General features: G+C 36.5%; 1 protein-coding gene across 2 annotated transcripts in view; it reads right to left on the reverse strand.

Moving 5' to 3' along the window:
• Nucleotides 1-18,999, reverse strand: part of RAD18 (RAD18 E3 ubiquitin protein ligase) — an 89,410-nt gene that overhangs the window by 57,127 nt on the left and 13,284 nt on the right. The window contains exons 3-8 of one of the 2 annotated variants that reach the window (XM_058437199.1): nt 17,248-17,309; nt 15,936-16,006; nt 8,587-8,924; nt 7,633-7,707; nt 6,661-6,760; nt 2,965-3,149 (exon numbers count right to left, since the gene is read on the reverse strand). In XM_058437199.1, coding sequence (XP_058293182.1) covers nt 2,965-3,149; nt 6,661-6,760; nt 7,633-7,707; nt 8,587-8,924; nt 15,936-16,006; nt 17,248-17,309 — 831 coding nt within the window. The remainder of the gene's footprint in view (nt 1-2,964; nt 3,150-6,660; nt 6,761-7,632; nt 7,708-8,586; nt 8,925-15,935; nt 16,007-17,247; nt 17,310-18,999) is intronic. The other variant, XM_032149569.2, reaches the window with a different exon arrangement.

Here is an 18,999-nt window from a genome sequence, read left to right on the forward strand (position 1 = left end):
AAATTAGCTGGGCATGGTGGCGGGCGCCTGTAGTCCCAGCTACTCGGGAGGCTGAGGCAGGAGCATCGCTTGAACCTGGGAGGCGGAGGTTACAGTGAGCTGAGATCACGCCATTGCACTCCAGCCTGGCCGACAGAGAGAGACTCTGTCTCAAAATAAATAAATAAATAAATAAATAAATAAATAAATAAATAAATAAAATAAAATAAAATAAAATAAAAAATAAATGCACTACTGGTAAAAGCAACAACATGGAAAAATCTCAAAAGTATTACGCTAAGTGACAGATGCCATATGTAAAACGCTACATACTATACAATTTGTGTAATTCCATTTATGTGACAGTCTAGAAAAGGTAAAATTATAGGGACAAAAAAAGAGATCAGTGTTTCCTGAGGTCTTAGAGTAAAGGAGAGGGAATATACAGCAAAGGGGCACTGGAACTTTTGCTGATGAAGGAAATGTTCTACATTTCAGTTAGAGCAATGGCTAAATGACAATATACATTTGCCTAAATTCATCTAACTATACACTTTTAAAGGATGTATTATATGTAAGTAAATTATACATCAATAAAAAGGGCACATACAAAAAGTGACAAGCCATTGGATATAAGGAAACTATACGAAAACCAGTTGTATTTTTCTGTACAAGCAACTAATAAAAATTGACATTTTAGAATAAAACATTGTGTACCACTGCATCAAAAATATCAAAGAATAACTCTTTAAAAAGATGTGTGAGACCTTCACACTGAAAAATGCAAAACATTACTGACAAAAATCAAAGACAAAAAAGGGATAAACCATATTTATGAATTGGAAGACTCAAATACTGTACATATATCAACTATCCCAAAATTGATCTATAAATTCAATGTAATCCCAATTTAAAAACTTATATGGAAATACAAAAGGCCTAGAAAAAACAAGTCAACCTCAATAAACAAAACTGGAAGAACTATATTACCAGACAGCAAGACCTATTATAAATTACTCATAAAGTACTTAAGACACACATTATTTATCCTGCTCAATGGTAAATAATAGCCCAATGGAACAAAACAATGTCCAGGCCTACACATGTACAATTTGCTGATTCTCAGCCAAGACTTCTGGCAATTCAGTGGGAGAAGGGATGGCATTTCAATAAGGGGTGCTCCATCAATTGGTTATTCATATGGAAAAAAAAACAAGACAATCTTGTCCTCTACCTCACAACATATGCTAAAATCAATTCCAGATAAACTGTACATCAAAATTTAGGAGCAAGACAATAAAGTTTTAAAAGAAAACAAGAGAAGATCCACATGATCTTGAAGTAGGCTAAGGCAAAGCACTGATCAAAAGGAAAAATGTAATGAATTGGACTATTTTAGGAATGTCTACTCTTCAATGATGCCATTAAGAGAGTGAAAAGGTGAAATTAGAAATGTACATACATCCAGCAAAAGATTTTTATCCAGGAAATTTCAATTACTCCCACAAATAAGAATAAAAATTGACCCACAGAAGAATTGGACATAGATTTAAACAGGTATTTCACCAAAGAGGACATCCAGATGGCCAACAAGCATATAAAATTTATAAGTCATTAAGGAAATGCAAATTAAAATAACAAGGTACTACCATGGACCCACTAGAATGGTAAAATGGAGAGTTAACAATGGTGATGTTGTCAAGGGTGCAGAACAACTGACACCCTCATACCCATACCCTCCTGATGAAAGTGTACATGACTACTGAATTTGGGGCTGTGTCCATGAAAGCTGAATATCTGCAAATATATAACACCAATTCCATTCCTGTATACATATATCCAACAGCAACATGCACCTATGTGCACCACAAGATATATAAAAGATTATTTGTAGCAGCATTATTAATAGAGGAAAAGTGGGAACAAAATGAAATGTTTATTAAACACCGAATGGATAAGATGATACGTTTATACAATGGAATACCATATAGCAACAAAAATGAAAAAAATCATGACCATATAAAAAAACATTAATGAATCTTACAATGTTGCACAAATGAGGGCAGGCACAAAAGAATATGTAAGCTATTGGCCCTTTACTTAAAGATCAAACATAGGCAAAATGAACATATGGGGTTAGAAGTCAAGATAGTGGTCAAATGTGAGAATGAGGTAGTGAATGGGAGGGGGAAGATAGGGCTTTTGGGATGCTGGTAGTGATCTCAGTAGTGGCTACAATGACATTTCACTTTATGAAATTTACTTTGTGATAATTCACCAAACAATACACTTATAATTTGTGTGTTTTAATGTTTGCATGTTATTCTCCAAGTTTTTAAAAATCAGGCAATTCTATATGTTAATAGAAAGAAGTCCCATATATGTGTGTGGTTTAATGAAAAGAACCAACCATTAAATAGTGCACTACACAAAATACTATCATTTTGTAAAAACAGTAATGAAAAGGATATATGTTTGTGTACAATAATCATAACGGCAACATTTACTGAAAGCTAACTACTTGCTAAGGTACTGTGCTAGGCACTTTTCATGCCTTTTATCATTTATTCCACTCAACATTATGAAGTAGGTAGTTATTATAACCCTTATTTTATGAAGGAGAAAACTCAGATACAGATATCAAGTAACGTGCCCACAGTCACCAAGCCACAAAGCTGAAAAACGGGCACTGTAACCCAGGCTCTCCAGATCCACTCTTCTCCACCACACTCTCCTAGATAGGCACATGAGAAACTGGCAATGGGGTGCCTCTGAGAAGGGATCTGGGGATTGGAAGGCAGGCTGAGAGGAAGGCTGGCTTGTCATAGCATAGTCTAGGTACCTTTTGAAGGAATATATTTGCATGTCTTATCTATTATCAAAAATGTATTTATTTACAATATTTTTCTATGGTTTATAATTTCTGAGCTACACAAAATTGCTTTATCCAAAAGGTAAGCATAACTCACTGTTTTATTACTTTACCTGATTTAGGATGCAAAGCATCGCATTGGGCATTGTACATGTGTACAAATTCTTGGTGCCTTTTAATGAGCTGTTGTTTATTTCCTTGAATAGATAATCCATGCTCTTTTAGCTTTTTCTTTAAATCACGATCAGAGAGCAAATTATATACAGTTTTGGGCAGCGGCTTCCTTTTGTGAACAGAACTGAAAAGGGGGGAAGATCCCTGATGATTATTGTGAATTATCAAATGCTTTTCATGTAAAATGGCAAATAAATTCTGATTCAACACCTGGGTGACTGGGAAAATAGTAGAACCATTAGATTAAAAAGGGGAGAGAAAAATCAAGTTTGCGGATAAAGTTGAGTGTCTGACATGATGTATCTGAGGTGCTGGTGAGACATTCAGACACAGGGGCCTAGGTGGCACCAGAAGTGAGAGACTTGGGTCTCAAAAAGAGGTCAGACCTAAAGAGGCACACTTAGAAGACATATATGTAATGCTTGTGGAATATGCTATGAGGACTTCACTTAGAATCACACTTACATAGACCTATTCAATTTTCCACCTCTTTAAAGCATGCTAGAAATTCTAGTGGGCTAAAATTCAAGCTACATAAAAGTACCAAGGACTTGAGACAATTCCATAAACAGGAACTTCTTAGTGAGTTTTAATTCATTTTATCTGATTATAGCAGGTTCTCTACCTGGCTCAGCTTTATGGCAATTAGATCCTTAACAAAAATGTGCTCAAGGAAGTCATTACACTTGCTATCATTTCAAAATAAGAATAGCAAAGATTCAGGTGAAAATTAACAGAAACTTGAAATAATAGGTTTATCCAAAAAACAAGTTTTTACAAAGGATTTGCATATAACCAGCTCACACAAGGCTGTCCCAAACGTTAGTGTACCTAAGAAGCACCTAAAGAATTTATTTAAAATGCAGATTCTCCATCCCCTTCTCCACACCATCCACCAATTGGGGTTCAGGTCTGAAGTGGAGCTCTAAAATCTCTATTTTCAACAAGGTTCTCCAGAGTAAATTTGATATAAACGGTCCAATAATCAAACAGAGAAATATTACAGTCAGGTATAGACTGAAAAGAATAAAAAATTTCTCTATTAACCAACAGAGCCATTCCCCAAATAAATTATGTCTTTTATGCTGTATTAATAAGGTCTAAAAGCCAGAAATAACGAATTAACTGTGAAAAGACCTGCAAACTCTTGATAGATTATATTTTTCTGAAAATTGCTCTTCTTACAATGACAACACATCAGACTCTACAAGATTGATAAAATTATGGCAAAATGAAATCTCAGTAGGTAGCAACAGCTGAATCATTTTGTGTTTACAGAAGCACAGCACACAAGGAGAGATGATTCATTAAGTCTGTATCTAAAATATTTGTTTTATCAAGGATAGATGATTAAACTGTGGCTGTGAAATTCCAGTGAAGAACTGTACTGTTCACTGGCATTTACAATAAAAAGCACCACCAGAGATCAACAATTTCTATCAGGAATTTTAAAACATGAAACCTGGTAAATGTTACCCCAAACACGAAAATGACATTGATTTTTCTTCCATGATTTAGTGGAACTGAGTAATACATTTAAGGGGCCTCAGAATCTGAGGCAGTTCTGACATGGTTTTATATACAAGGGTTAAGGGCTGCCACTCACATTCAGCAGATGGCCTGTCAGAATATTGTGGAGGAGACAGGAAAACTCGCAGGGCCTCTTCTCTATGACCTGACTCTGGGGCCAGGATACAATTAAAGAAGGACATGGCCCAGTGTTGTCTTCAGAATCTCCACAAACACCAGTTTTGTAAGATGGAAGTGATGAGGACAGAAAGGCTTGGCAGTCAAATAAATTTAGGAATTACTGAATTAAACAAAACCTAACAGTTACCCTTAACGTAGGATTTCTCAAAGCCTTTAACACACTAAGAGGGGGATCCAGGAGGTAGTGCTTATAAGTTCACTACAGAGCACTGGCAGGACTATAGTATTCTTTGAAGCAGGAATTTAAACCACTATTAGAACTTAATTGCACATGGATGAGTATGTCTTTAAATAAACTGACAGCATCAGAAATGATGTATCAGAAATGTATTCAAACTGATGGATGGATCTAGAAAAAGGGGAGCCCAAGCAAGATAATCAGTGCAGATTCCTTGCTCTTCCAAAAGAATATACTCAGCTTCTATATTCCCAACTCACACATTACTAAAGAGAAAAGCAGGTCATCAAACTCTCGTGGCTTATGGGAAATAATCCTTAGGACTATTCATTTACTCCAAATCACCACTAAGCAACCTAAAAATCTAAATTTTATTCTCATTAACAAACTTACCCACTAGGTGGGAGTACTGTGCATGCAAAACTGCCCTAGGTTTGGACTCAAGTATGTCTACCTTAATAAAGCACCATTGTGTCTTATATGTTAGCTTTTGTAAGTTGTAACAGTATGAATCTGACCCTCGAAATCTGCATTCACTCCAAATTTACTCACAAAAATTAAGTGATATATTTTCTTTAATCACAAAAAATAATACTATGGCTCTGTCTTATTAACATGGTTTTTGGAAAATACTCTTCAAAGTCCTTCAAAACAGACTGAACATAGAAGCAAATCATTCTTTCATCCCCACTTCCCAGATACCATTAATTTCTTCAGCTTCCCTCCTCTTCTTTTCCAAATCTCTCTGAATTATCACCTATTATCTTCCCCTTGCCTCCTGTTTCAGAAGGGTCCTTTCTGCATGTCAAAGATAACCTCATTACTGGGCTCTTGTGCTCCTCACTTTCTTCCATTTATCCTCTGCTCTTTCCCTGGAAATAGCGGAAGGAAAGAGACTGAAGGCTTAAACTCCTATTTTTAAAAATAACATCCCTTGATCTTTATGCCACTCACTGCTTCTCCAAAACTACCATCTCATCTTTCTCCCTTCATCACCAGACTCATCTAAATTGTGCCTTCTGCTTATTATCCACTGATTCCTTAATGCCTTGCAATTTAAGTTTGACTAGTATTTCATTCCTGAACAACTTATATGTGTAACAATAGTGGACTAGTATAAGAAATTACAGTTATTTTCATGTACAAGGGAGGTAGAATAGCACAGTTGTTTAGATGCAAATACTGAGCTGACAATTTATTAGTTACAATACCTGGATGGTGTGGGGGTGGGGTGGGGTATGACATTACATTTCATATATGCATTTCTGTACCCTTTTATATCATATATATTTATATAATTTCCTAGACAAAAATTTTTGAAAAATTCTATTTTAAATTTTAAAACTTCTGAGCATCCTAAAGATCAGAGAAAGATTTTTTATATTTTATATTCAGAGTCTAATCTTGCTTTCTTTGGCCAAGAGGCTTTTTGGTAGTTTTAAAAATCAAAGAGAAAAAAACAAGTTTAAAAATAATTGAATTCAAAGTCACTAATTTCTTATTAAGTCAAAATTTAGTAGCAGTTCAAATATTCAATATAGCTAATCATATTTGGCAAAGTGGGAATTGAAGAAAGAACAGAGGAGAGGGATTGGAAGAAATGGCCAACAGGAGTAAAGAAGAAAGCAAGTAAGAGCAGGAAACATGGTCACCAGGATAAAATGAATACTGTAATTTTCCCCCAAGTTTATAAAGCACAAGAGGCACCCAGCTAAAGTAGCTCAATGGTTCTGCTCAACTTCCTTACCTTCTGAGGCTTTCCTTCTTCTCTTCGCGTGATAAACAGCTGTCTAAATGCTTATTAATGTGACTTTCTGGAATGTTAACCCCGCAAACAGGACAATCCACTGTATTTTTTAAAAAGAAAAAGAGAGACTTTATTAATTGTAGAAGGGGCAAAAGTATGTAAACTGGCATCTTTTCAGCAAGTAAAGTAAAAAAGAATCCCAACTTAACACGCACTTAGAAAAGCAGAAAAGAAAAAGAATGGCCCATCGGGACAACAGGGGTGGGACAGACTGGTTACTGGGTAATGGCTAAATTGTGGGAAGTCACACAATTGAAGTCCTGGTCCCAGAGAAAGAGACTGCAAATAAGCTTGAAAGTTTGTTTATTAAAAATGCTTCGGTTAAATCTTTTCTACCAAGGTATGACCAAACTATAGAACTAATCTTAAATTTTCCCAAGCCTTAGGAGCTATCCATGTTTAGCACAGAAGCAATAGTAATGACTTAAGTAAGACACACCTGGCCCAGGGGCTGAGCGAAGGAAAGGTAGTTTAATAATTTATTGAGTTCAATTTTGTCAATGGTTACAAATTTGTTAATTTAGCTCTCACTTATAATTCTATATGTAATGTTAAAATTAAGGAACACAATCATTCTCAAACTATTTCATAAAGTTGCAGGGATCTGTGGGGGTATCTCGGGGCCTACAGACCACCATGGATAATAGGCAGAAGGAGGTCAGGTGGAACAGAACAATCTGTTTTATCTATTTTATATGTTATGGTTTATCGTAAAATTTCATTTGGGAAAAAAGGTTCTGCTAGGGGAAAAACAGTTAACCATCAAGCTAAAAAATACTACAATAAGAACTGTCAATTGGTAAAAAGACTAAGGATAGACATAGTAGAAAATATAATTTATATATCTTTAAAAGATGTAAACACGTTAAGAACTAATAAACTAATTTCAATCTAAGTTTAATAAACACTCACATCTCTGCACTGTGTGTGGTATGGATATACCAAAGATGTCTAAGAGTTTCTGCCTAAAAGGTGCTCTAAACTTCACTGGAAAGAAGACACAGAAACAAAAAGTTAAACAAGCTGACATATTCATCAAACAGTTCAGCAAATGGGATACAAAACAGTCCAGAAAACAAGTGCTATAGCACTTTTGTGACGTGAGACAGTGTTTTCTAATATAACAAATGAATAGTGAGGATCTGGATAGAGTCTGGAAAGGTATAGAACAGGGGCCGGCAAACATTCTTAGTGAAGGGCCAGGTAGTGAAGAGCCAGGTAGAATTTAGATGGATCCTATAGATCCTATGGCCTCTGTCACAACCATGCAACTCTGCCACTGTAGCATGAAAGCAGTCACAGAGAATAGGGTGGGTATGGGAACTTTTACTTACAAAAACAGGTGGCAAGCCAGATTAGATCTGCCAGTTGTAGTTTGCCAATTCCTCAGTGTACTGGAGGAACAGTGGGGAGGCTAGAGCAGGACTTCTGAGAGAGAGAGGTGAGCAATAAGGCGGGATGACTAGGTTAGGCCTCAGATTGTCAAAGGCTTTACATGGCAGGCAGAACAGTGAGGAGGCATTCAAGTGGTGGTAAAATAAGATAAAAAGAGCTTTTCAAGATTAAATGGGAACTGATATGTTGAACGGGGGGAAGAAGGATTAAAAGCTGAAAACAGAAAGCTACTGCCATACTTGAAGCCTGAAGTAATTAAAATTGTTTCCTTTTTGTAGCAGTCAGCCTGAATTCATATTTCTGAGAGAGAAACAGAACAAACATATCTACAACAATGTCTGAGGTTTGTGATATGGTAAAATCTGGTTTGTCCTTTACCATTCCTTCCCCCTCAAAGATGCTGCCTCTTTATTCTTATGTCATGTGGATGAAAAGATTTCCATATGTCCACATATGAAAATAACTTCCTACCTTTAGTAACTTGTTTCAAAGTGGATGTCGAGGGTGTCTCAGGACGCTTAGCCTCTGAGGGATCTGGAGCGATCTCTTCTACAGAACGTGTCTCTTTGGTCTTTGCAGCAGGGCTTGCCTCTTTTTGAGGGCTGAATTTGCTTTTATTTTCTTTTATCAACAACTCTGATGTAGAACCACTCATTTCTCTGATCAAGAAATTATCCATTAACCTGCTCCCCTGCTTTAAAGACTGTCTGGAGGCTACAGGTGTATATACTTTGACAGCAAGATTCTTTGAAGAGGAAGAAGCAGGAGATTTGGGTGGTGACTCTAAAGCAAACTGCAACAGATGATTCCTTGAAGCACAAAAAACACAACAGACAATTAAGATATCCAATTTTATATAATAAATTAACTGACATAAGCTGTTTTCCCAATTAACCTTGTTTTCTGAAATACAGGACCTATACTATAATGACAACCAAACCAAAGTTTCTTCTAGTATAACTCAAAGCAATAAATCTAACTTAAAAGGCAGTTAATGTGTCAATAAAACAAAATGAAAGGAAATCAGTTTTAGGCCACAGAGAATAGCTTATATGAGACCTAATCTCCAACCATAAGTAACTTTAAAATCTGAACAAAATATACTGATATAGTCTGGATATTGTCTCCACCAAATCTCACGTTGAAACGTGATTCCCAATGTTGGAGGTGGGACCTGGTGGAAGGTGACTGGATCATGAGGGCGAATTTCTCATGAATGGTTTAGAACCATTCTCTTAGTGCTGTCCTTGTAATAGTGAGTGAGTTCTCATGAGATCTGTTTTAAAAGTGTGTGGCACCTCCCCCTGTCTCTCTTGCTCCCACTCTCACCACACGACATGCTGCCCCTGTCTTTTGTTTTCCACTGTGACTATAAGCAGCCCAAGACCTCACTAGAAACCGAGCAGATGGCTTGTACAGCTGCAGAACCATGAGCCAATTAAACCTCTTTTCTTTGTAAATTACCCAGCCTCAAGTTTACTTTATAGTAATGTAAGAATGGCCTAACACGCATAAAAAAACAACTCTTTGTAGGCAATGACTGAAATCAACGCAAGGCTGCAATCCCTGAAAAAGAAGAAAACATGAAGTAATCCAACATTTCCCCCAAGACTTTACCCTGGAAGCATTTTCTAGGAATGGGTACTAAAGTGAAGTCTAAACAGGAAACATTGATCTTACTTGTTAGAGAAAATAAAAGATCAGAGTTCTGAACAAAACTGGCCAGGATTGAGGGGTCAGAGTGCTTTGACACGTGGTAGCTACTGAAAGGGAACCCCAGAAGTCTGCTTAGAAATTCACATCCATTCCTGCTCATTTCCAGGGCTGCACATGATTAGACAAAAACACAGGAGACCCACTAGGAAGCTGATACTGGTAAATTAAAAGCCCGAACGTCAGTGCTGGAAAGTTAGTTGTTCACATTGGAGCCCAGCCAAAGCTGAGAAATCTTGGTAAGATCATGGACATTCAAGTGACACCCCACAAAGGCCACACCTTAGAAAAATGGACCACACTGAAGAAATATAAACAAAGCTCAAATAGACCTAACCTAAGAAAACATTATACCAGGCCGTGACAGAACAAAGATGAAGAGCTGGTAATTTAACTGCCTGTTAGAACAAAATGTGACATCTTTCAAAAGAAGACAATTCACAGCTTCTACAACATTTCAACCACAATGTTCAGCACACATTTTAAAATTATTGAACATGCAAAGAAGCAAGAAAAAGTAGCCACTAATCAAGAGATAAAATATTCAATAGAAGCAGACCCAGAGGTAATCCAAAGAATAGCATCTCTAGGTAAGGACTTCAAACTATGATAAACATGTTAAAGAAAAAAAAAGAAAAGAGATAAAAAGATAGTGTATTATGAGAAATAAAATCCATAAGAAAAGAATAAAATGAACATTCTACAACTGCAAAATACCATATCTAAACTGGATGAGTATAACAACACACAATACAAACTTGAAGGCAGGTCAATAGAAAATATCCAAAACAAGCACAGAGAGAAAAATTAATGAAAAAGACAAACACAAAAAAGTATAAGATATTGGGCATAATTAGAAGCCCAGAAAGAATAGAAAGAAAGAGTAGAAAATCAGTAATCCTAGAAAAACCAATGGCTGAGAATTTTCAAATCTGATAGAAAAAAAAGAAATCAACCCATAGATTCCACCACTACCAAATTTACATGAAACTCAACAACAGAAAGATAACTAGAAAATCTCCAAATGTTAAGAAATAAAGCACCACACTTCTAAATAACCCCACATGTCAAATCACAATGAAAACTAGAAAATATTCTAAACTGAACGATAGTATGAAGGGTTGCCAAAACTGTCCCTGGAGGGAAAATTATTGAAAATAGAAAAAGTAAAAACCACTACTCTAAGCTTCCAACTTAAAAGGTTAGGAAATGAACAGCAAACTAAACCCAAAGAAGAGAGGAAGTAATAACCGATACTAGTGAAATAGAAGAGATAGCAAGAGAAAACAAGCAAAGCCAAACGTTGATTCTTTGAAAAAATTAACAAAATTATTAATCCCTACTAAGACTGAACAAGAAATAAATGAGAGAAAATACAAATTACCAAAACAAAGAATTAAAAGAAGACCTCATTACAAATCCTATAAAGATAATTAGAGGATATTATGAACACTTTAAAACAACAAATTTTAAATTTTAGATAAAATGGACAAATTCTTTGAAAAGCACTATTCATCAAAACTGACAAAGAAACAGAAAACCTGAAAAGCCCTTATTATCTATTAAAGAAACAGAAGCTATAATTTAAAACTTTTCCACAAAGAAAACTCCAAGCCCAGATGGCTTCACTGGTAAATTCTACCACATATCTAAGGAAGCTTTGTTTATATTTCTTCAGTGTGGACATGGTGGCACATACCCATAGTCCTAGCTAATTGGGAGGCAGAGGCAGGAGGATCCCTTGAGCCCAAGAGTTCGAGGTTACAGTGAACCATTATCATGCCACTGCACTGCAGTCTGGGCAACAGAGCAAGAAGAAGAGAGGAAAGGGAGGAAGGGAAGGAAGGAATAGAAGGGGGAGGGAAGAATAGAGAGGGGAAGGAGAAAGGAGGGGGGAGGGAGAAAGGAAAGGAGGGAGGAAGAAAGGAAAGGAGAGAGGGAGGGAGAGAGGAAGGAAGGAAGGAAGGAAAATTCTTGTCCATCTGTTAACTATACAATAACCTTACCTCTTCAGAATGGGGCTAAGAATCAAGAGTCAAAATAGGCCTTTGGGTAGACATGGGCAGCCATTAAATCTATGCAATCAATTCCATGGACTTCTGTAACTAAAGTCCTGCAATGCTTGTTCTGATCAGAAACATGTAAACAGCAGTCTAGAACCATTCGGCTAAACAAGCAGAGGCCCACCCAAACACAAATTCTTTTTATAGCACCTCAGGGTATCGACACTGTTGAAAATATAGGCAATATATTATAATAATAATAGGAATATTTTTAGGTTCCTTTGTTCTAGGTACTATGCTGGATATCTTTTACTATGGCTCTTCATTTCTAATCCTCAAGGTATCGACAGTGTTATTCTCATTTTTTAGATGAGGAAACAGGAGCCAAAGAGGTTAAATATCTTGATGACAATCATATTAGAATCAGTAGGGCCTACACCAATGCCCAGTTCTGCCTGAATTCAACATCACAATGCTTTAAACTGTACAATAAAAAAGGTGAAATTATATTCTACTTCCTTTTTGTGAGCTGCTGAGGGAATTTTACTTCAATTGTCATCTAAAATGTTTAAATTCTTAAACTTGGAGTATTTGCAGAAAAACTTATCCCTTAATGGTGGACAAACAAAAGCAGTAAGTGATGCTCTCTACTCCCAATTCGTAAAAATAATGATAGAGATGGACACTGGCTACAAAAACAGAGAAGCAATATTCACTTAAGTCAAGAATGATGCCACACTTAGACAAAAATATTCTAATAAATGTTCAACAACAGGTTAAGAACATTGTTTTAAATAAAACTAAGTCAAGGAAAAAATCATGTGTTCTTTGAAAATAAAAGTAAAAGGTCAGATGAAAATATAAGAGCTGTATATCAGCCTTGTATCTGAAAACCTCTAAAATTATTTCCAATATCCCTTTTATATTATTAAATTTGGAATATTAAATATTTAAAAATCATAATGGCACATAAAATGACAATGACAAATGAGAATGCCAAGAAGAAATGAAATTGACAGACAATATAAATACCTTACATTTTGGTCATAGGATTAAACTTCCTCCCTCATAAATCTTAAACCACAGTTCAAACAAGTAATGAAATTGATTAGCTTGAATTTCATCCCTCCTAAGTTTGCAAATGATGTACCACAACACTTTACACATGACAAAAGTTCACCACAAGGATGATGCTAGGAAAAGCAGGAATTCCAAGAAGGCAAAGAGAGAGAGGAACAAACGATATAAACCATCCCAAATCTACAAATAATGCTTCCCACCCTACCACACCCAATATAATGAATAATTAAATCACCTATTCCTTTCGGGAAGGAGAGGGGATAGAGGAGGGCTCAACCATTCCATGACCTCCCTTTAGGTTACACCAAAAGGTGTGTGAATCCAAAGACCCTGACCACTTCTCTTCAACAAACAGATGCTGTTATTTGCAAGGCTTCCTTTATCCTAGCAGGGAAGTTGTTATGCTTTCAGTACTAGCTGAGGAAAAAAATAAACCTTGAGAAAAACAGGCAATAAACTCCCTTTTAAAGGCATGGCCCCATCCTCTCATAGATTTCAAAAACTAACTGGTGAAAAATGTTAAGAAAAACAGTAGCTTTAATTGGGAAAATCAGAGAATTTTAAAGTTTCTTAATCTAGGAAAGTATGCCATCTTTTTTAAACTATACCATCTTTTTTTCCTTAAGGAAATAGCTAACCAGGCAATTTCTAGGATGTGCATGAAGTTAGCTCAGAGTACAGTCGGCCCTTCACATCCGCCAGCTCTGCATCTGTGGATTCAACTAATCACAGAGCAAAAATGTTCAAAAAATAATAAAAGTAACAATACAACAATGAAAAATAATATAAATTTTAAAAACACAGTATGACAACGATTTATATCGCATTGCATTAGGACTATAAGTAATCCAGAGGTGATTTAAAGTATAAGGGAGGATGTGCATATGCAAATACTATGCCATTTTATGTCAGGGACTTCAGCATCCACAGATTTTGGTATTCTCAGGGGTCCTGGGACCAATCCCCTTTACTGAGAGACAATTGTACTAAATTTGATCATTTTTAGAATGCAAACCAATAAAGAAATGTGCAATTCTATTGAAAGAAATCTGTTTATATTTTTAAAAGCAACATAAGGTACCTCCAAGAATGTTCCAACAAGCCTAGAAGTCCCATCCAGTCACATGCCGTATAATGATGCTTTGTTCAACAAGAGACCAAATACACGGTGGTGGTTTCATTAGATGATAATGGAGCTGAAAAATTCCCATTGCTAAGTGACATCATGATAATCCTAACCCTGTGTGGGCCTAGGCTAGTGTGTGTGTTTCCATCTTCCTTTTTTTTTTTTTTTTCTTTTTCAGACGGAGTCTTGCTCTGTTGCCAGGCTAGAGTGCAGTGGCGTGATCTCGGCTCACTGCAACCTCCAACTCCCTGGTTCAAGCGATTCTCCTGCCTCAGCCTCCCAAGTAGCTGGGATTACAGGCATGTGCCACCATGCCCAGCTAATTTTTGTATTTTTAGTAGAGACAGGGTTTCACCATGTTGGCCAGGATGTTCTCGATCTCCTGACCTCGTGATCCACCCACCTCGGCCTCCCAAAGTGCTGGGATTACAGGCGTCAGCCACCGAGCCTGGCCTCCATCTTCATTTTTAAGAAAAAGTTTAAAAAGGAAAAAATAATAACAATTCTTAAAAATAGAAAAAACTTCACAGAATAAGGATATAAAGATGCTTGTACAGCTATACGATGTGTTTGTGTTTTAAGCTAAGTGTTATTACAAAAGAGTCAAAAAGTCAAAAAAAAAGTAAAAGTTTACAAAGTGTAAAAGTTACAGTAAGGTTAATTACTGAAGAAACTTTTTTATAAATTTAGTGTGCAGTCTAAGTGTACAGTGTTTATAAAGTCTACAGTAGTGTATAGTAATGGCCTAGGCCTTCACATTCACTTATCACTCACTCATTGACTCATCCAGAGTAACTTCCAGTCCTGAAAGCTCCATTCATAGTAAATGCCCTATAAAGATGTACCATTTTTTATCTTTTATACCATATTTTCCCTGTACTTTTTCTATGTTTAGAGACACTAATAGGTACCATTGTGTTGCAACTGCCTACCGTATTAGCTATAGTAACATGCTGTACAGGTTTTGTTACCTAGGAGCAATAGGCCCTGCCATATAGACTAGGAGTATAGTAGGCTATACCATTGTTGGTTTGTGTAAGTACACCGTATGATGTTCACACAGCAACCAAATTGCCTAATGGCACATTTCTCAGAACATATCCCTGTTAAGCAACACATGATTACACTTAACTACAGGGGCACCTGACCACTATCTAAACACAATACGTCCTTCATAAAAATTCTTGCTTGACTTGCATGATTAAAACTAAAAGTAATCCAAGATATTGAAACATGCCTTTTCATATCCCTTTGGGTGACCAAACTCACTTTCACACATTCATGCATTTGACAGGAAGTAAAGTTGCATATCTGAGCTTTATAAAGTACAAGCAATTACATATTTCAAATGCCATACCATTTAATACATGCTGAATAAATCAGATTAAGAATAGATTAATATATAGCAGACAGAATCAATTATAGATATGTGTATACACATGAGTTAATACATACATATATATAACATACATATATTACTTAGCTCTGTCCATTGAGAGGGCCTAGAAGCAACAAGCATACCCAGCAGCAACAAGCATACCCAGCACCAGATCCTGGTCTCTAAATACTATTCTCCAAGAAGAGGAGCTCCTTGGAGAAATGGCTGATTCTAGGGCTTGGGCAGGAAAAGGAGTATCTTTAGAGCACTCAAAAGTAAAGAAGTCCTCAAATCTGCATTTTAACTCTTAATTATTCTATACTACAGGAGAATTTCTGTTAAGGAAGAAAATCTTACTCTAGTAAATTTTCCATGTGTGAATAATGACTACTGTTACTTCCCTTCTTTGACTATAAAATATGCAACCCTGCATTCCCTAATCCAAACGTGCACAAAGTAAACAGAGAACACATATAAAAGGCAAAAGTAGTTAGAGGTTAGTCACAAAATTAAATCATACCGTGCAAAATTCAAGCTTTTTACCAGTTCATCTAATATGCGGTTATTTTTCAGATCCGGCTCTGTGACAGTCTAGAAAAAACAAACAACAGATGGAAAAACGTCAAAAACAATAATCAACTTGTCCTAATCTTGTCTTTGAAAATGTCTGACCCATCCTCCTGAGGTTCTCCATCCCACTAAGTCTTCTAAGGCAGCCTCAAAATAAAGTTCATTTACCTCATGCTAACATGAAATTTTAAAATAGTGAATCAGTATCTGCTGACTGGAAGTCTGATAAAAGCTCTCCAAAGCTTCTCTTATAATCATATATACTCTGTACTGACTACAATCAAACCTAATATAAGCAAGAATCTTTCTTCAAAATGCCAGCACTCAGCTTTCTCAAAAATTTCTCCAGAAAAACAGAAGAGAAATGTTCTATTAAGTTCTAACATTGGGAGAGGCACTAAGTGTTCAAAGAGAATTTTAAAGTAAGACTGGTTTTCAGGAATGCAAGAGAAAAGTGACAAACCCAGTACTTATTTGGCATGAATGGTACACAGTTTATCTCAGTGATGAGACCATCTTGTCAAAAGCAGTGTAACACATTGTAAAGATCTTAGACTCAAGAGCCAAATCACAAAAGTTCTTACATAGAGAAATAGTTCGAAAGGTTCAGTGACACCCTGACACCACATACCTACCAGAGAGGCAAAACTAACCAAACTCCTTACCTAGTCCTAGTGTCGGCTCTGTCAGACCTCACTTGTCTCTTCTGTCTTTATTCCCACTTATGTTTAATTACCCTTTTAGTCTACTTTTCCACCTGTTCCCACTACTTGAAAAGTTTCAGAAACAATAACAAACTTCCTAGTGTTTTCCCTGAAGCTCTGGTAGGGGAAAGATGTAAGGGAACAGGTAGGCCGGATTAAGCCCAACAGCCATGCATATTTACCTTCTGCACAAATACTTAGACAGTTCTTTGCAAATGAATAATCCTACCATCAGAGTTTCTACCAAAGTGAGAAATTATTAAAAATTGGAAGCCATAAAAACATAGGTCATAAGAATTAAAGAGTGCTACATCCTGAACTTAAAATTAGTTTTTACTTCCTAAAATACATTTAGGTTTTCAGAAATCTTAACAAAAAAACTGACCAAAGCCCAGCTCTTCTTACATGTACTTTAGAGGTCCTTTCTGAAAATGTCTTTCATATAGCTTAATTCAGTAACTACACATCACCCTATATATACACAGGCTTTTATGCATACACAAAGCAGAAATATTTGCAGCAGTCAGTAAGTTTTAAAAAAAGGAAACAAAAACTCACCACACAGCAAGTTGGACACTGAGTTTTATAGGACAGAAATTTTCTTATACAGAGAGAGCAGTCTGCAAAACACAAAGTGCAACATAATGTTAATTAAGCTATATTAATAATACAGGAATATGACTTCTAACAAAATCTTAAGCCCTAGACTATTTCCATCATCTAAGGTATATCGTCATAAGCTTAAATTTCTAGTACCTCTACTCTATGCACACTTACACATGTGATTAAACAGCATTTTAAGGAAAGGAAAACATAAGTAGTGTAAGTCCTTAGGATACCACAACTACACAAGCAACATACATCACTCTGTGTCCTCCATCTGCAAAACACAGGAAACATACACTTGGGCTGGGTACTGCATAAACCTGCCAGATATCTCTACTGCTTATCATCTGAAAATACAAATTTTGAAATAATATATATACACATATTAAGAAAAAATATATACCCAGGTTATCACATTAGGGACTTCTACATCTTAATTCTGTAAATAATGTCCTCTGTCCCACATTTTACAAGCACTTTTGTGGCAGGCACTAAGAACAATATATATAAAGGAAGGCTCTTGACCTCAATGAGCTAATAAAATAGTGACGCAATTACAGCATAATTCAGCATAATATATCCTAACAATTTAAGCAGGAAATGGGCATAAACTAAATTCACCACACTCAAGGCAGTGTAAAATGTTCACCCGGTCAAAGAAAAAGCAGATGTGACTAACAGAATGGTACTTTACTAATTACCTAAGCTAATTTACTAGTAGCCCAAATTCAGCTGGATTCTGTTTAGTTGAGGAGGAGACAGTATAATTTCAGTATACTGTATAAATTCAGGATTCTGTTTAGTTGAGGAGGAGACAGTATAATTTCAGTATACTGTATAAATTCAGGATTTTGTTTAGTTGAGGAGGAGACAGCATAATTTCAATGGTACGGATATCCAGGAAATAAGCAAGTCTTGCCAGCCTAAGTAAGAGCACCCCAGGAGGAAAAACAAAGAAACACATTATGAAAAGGATAAAACAGACAACAGGTTGAGTTCTTTTAGGAAGCAAAGATGAATACAGGAGACCGATTCAGCATGTAAGGGGCTTGGAAGTCACCACTCTGTCCTAACAAGTAAAAAGCTGAACTGAAAAACCAACAACTTTTCGTAGATCCAGCAGAAAAGCAGGGTCACAGGGCAAACTGCTCCCCCCGAACTGGAGAGAGAGAGGGGTAATACAGACAATCACAACTTACTGGAACAGAAACCCACAAAAAGAAACCTCCATGGGAACCAGAGAAGAAACCTGTGCTGGAACCAGTGCTGGGGTGGGAGAATCTGAGCTGTAATGGACGAATTGCTGGCAGCTCAGTATGGGCAAGTCTGAGAGTTAAAAACTCCAGGGAACCCTGTCATTGCAGGCATGGGGAGGATGTCCTCACACTTCTGTGAGTTTTAGTTCCAGGAGTTCTTCAAAGTTCTCACAGTGAATATTGGAGAAAAACCCCCTAGTCCTTCCAGGAGTAGGAGGGTAAAAGTAACCATTTCTAAATAAGCCAGAGTAGTCTGTTTTTTTTGTTTTTGCTTTTGTTTTTTTCCCCTTCGAGATGGAGTCTAATTCTGTCACCCAGGCTGGAGTACAGTGGCGCAATCTCGGCTCAATGCAACCTCCGCCTCCTGGGTTTAAGTGATTCTCCCGCCTCAGCCTCCCGAGTAGCAGGATTACAGGTGTGCGCCACCACGCCCAGCTAATTTTTGTAT

Source organism: Hylobates moloch, unplaced genomic scaffold, assembly GCF_009828535.3.
Source record: "Hylobates moloch isolate HMO894 unplaced genomic scaffold, HMol_V3 SCAFFOLD_4, whole genome shotgun sequence".
In the NCBI taxonomy this organism is placed as follows: domain Eukaryota; kingdom Metazoa; phylum Chordata; class Mammalia; order Primates; family Hylobatidae; genus Hylobates; species Hylobates moloch.